General features: G+C 37.0%; 1 protein-coding gene across 1 annotated transcript; it reads right to left on the bottom strand.

Moving 5' to 3' along the window:
- Window positions 1–220: 220 nt before the first annotated feature.
- Window positions 221–1,303, bottom strand: LOC104099205 (uncharacterized). The gene is made up of 3 exons (XM_009606124.2): window positions 995–1,303; window positions 748–952; window positions 221–630 (listed from the first exon to the last, which is right to left on the bottom strand). Exons 1-3 carry the CDS (start codon window positions 1,301–1,303, stop codon window positions 221–223), a joined length of 924 nt encoding a protein of 307 aa, XP_009604419.2.
- Window positions 1,304–1,563: the final 260 nt, after the last annotated feature.

Below are 1,563 nucleotides of genomic sequence, written 5' to 3'. Positions count from 1 at the left end.
TGAATCCATCTGGTCCTCCAGCACTATCCCCATTTAAGCCAAAGACAGTCCTCTTGACTTCATCTTTCATAGGTTGTTTCAGTAGTTCTTGATTTTGATCAAAGTTTACCATGTTAGGAACATGATCAATGATCCCAAAAATAGTAGGAATGACATCCTCATGGAATTGATTATGGAAAATATTGACTACTTCAGCTGTCATTTGTTCATTGCCCTCGATCTAGTTACCTTCACTATTCTGAATCCTATTTAATTGCAATCTTCTTCTCCTACCATTCACTTTTGCATGAAAGAGTTTAGTGTTGCGATCTCCATCCTTAAACCATGACATGCAAGACTTTTGCTTCCAAAACTTTTCCTCGAGAGACAAAACTCTGATAAGTTCAGCCTGAACTTTGTTAAGACTTTCTCTATTAAGCTTTGTTGGATTGATTTCAAACTGTGCTTCATGAACAAGTACCACCTCTTCCAAGCTAGCAATCTTTTGGAAAATATCCCCATATGTAGCCCTGCTCCATACTGATAATGCTCGCTTCAACTTCTTCAAGTTGTGATTGAAGATTATGAATGGATTACTACTAAAGTCTATCGTCCCGTTTTCCTTCACAACATCTTGAAAGGTGGCATGTTCTGTCCAAAACTTAAGGAATCAAAATTGCTTCGTCACAGGTATTAAATAGGGAACACACGTGATTAATAAGGGATTGTGATCCAAATTTATTTTGGACAAATGAGTAATCTCCACACCTGAGAACATTTGTTGAAACTCCATATTTGCTAATACTCTATCCAACCTCTTAAAAATGCAATCTTCTTCAGTCCTTCCATTCCACCAAGTGAAGATACTACCTTTAAAACCAATATCATGCAAGTTACATGTTGTTACACAATGCCTAAAATTATCAATCTCATTGAGGTGTACTGGTAGGCCTCCAAAATTTTCCTCCTCATCCTAAATCACATTGAAATCATCCCCAACTATCCATGGGATTACCATATCAGAAGCCAAAGCATATAATGTGTCCCACATTTTAATCCTCTGAATAGCATCGCACTTGGCATAAACTAAGGTAAGAATTACTTCCTGTTGAGAATTAGAATCCACCAGTCTTAAGGTCATCCGCTGCTCCATATCGAATATTACTGTAACTTCACAATTTTCATCCACAAATGCGCAGTTCTTGTTAGAAATATTTACAAAAGCCTGAGCAAAACTTATCCTTTTTTTGTATCTATCCAATTTTCTAGATTGCTGCATTGGCTCCATTAAACCCACAAATTTGAAATGTTGTTGTCTATGCATTGTAATTAGCCTTTCAAAGGCTTGTTGTTTATTCACTGATCTAATGTTCTAAATTAATGCATTCATCATTAATTGGTAGATTTGGAGAGTGTCCTTCTTGTTTGAACTCATGTACCAGGGACGAGAATATTATAAGTTTCTTTTTGCTGCTTCTTCCTACCTCTGCCTGTAGATTTTTCTCTATCCATATGCCTAGGAGATATGTCACCTTGTCGAGCAACATTCCTGAAAATCTGAGCCGTGGATTCCTCATCCATGTC

Source organism: Nicotiana tomentosiformis, chromosome 11 (genome assembly GCF_000390325.3).
Source record: "Nicotiana tomentosiformis chromosome 11, ASM39032v3, whole genome shotgun sequence".
NCBI classification, from domain to species: domain Eukaryota; kingdom Viridiplantae; phylum Streptophyta; class Magnoliopsida; order Solanales; family Solanaceae; genus Nicotiana; species Nicotiana tomentosiformis.
The sequence above is the reverse complement of the archived record's forward strand: the minus strand, read 5'-3'. Positions and strand labels throughout refer to the sequence as shown.

Coding starts and splice junctions, on each gene's coding strand:
- LOC104099205 (XM_009606124.2), bottom strand. CDS start 1,303: ATGCATAGACAACAACATTTCAAATTTGTGGGTTTAATGGAGCCAATG. Junction 953..994: donor ATGCTTTGGCTTCTGATATG/GTAATCCCATGG, acceptor AATGTGATTTAG/GATGAGGAGGAAAATTTTGG. Junction 631..747: donor GTTTCAACAAATGTTCTCAG/GTGTGGAGATTA, acceptor AGTTTTGGACAG/AACATGCCACCTTTCAAGAT.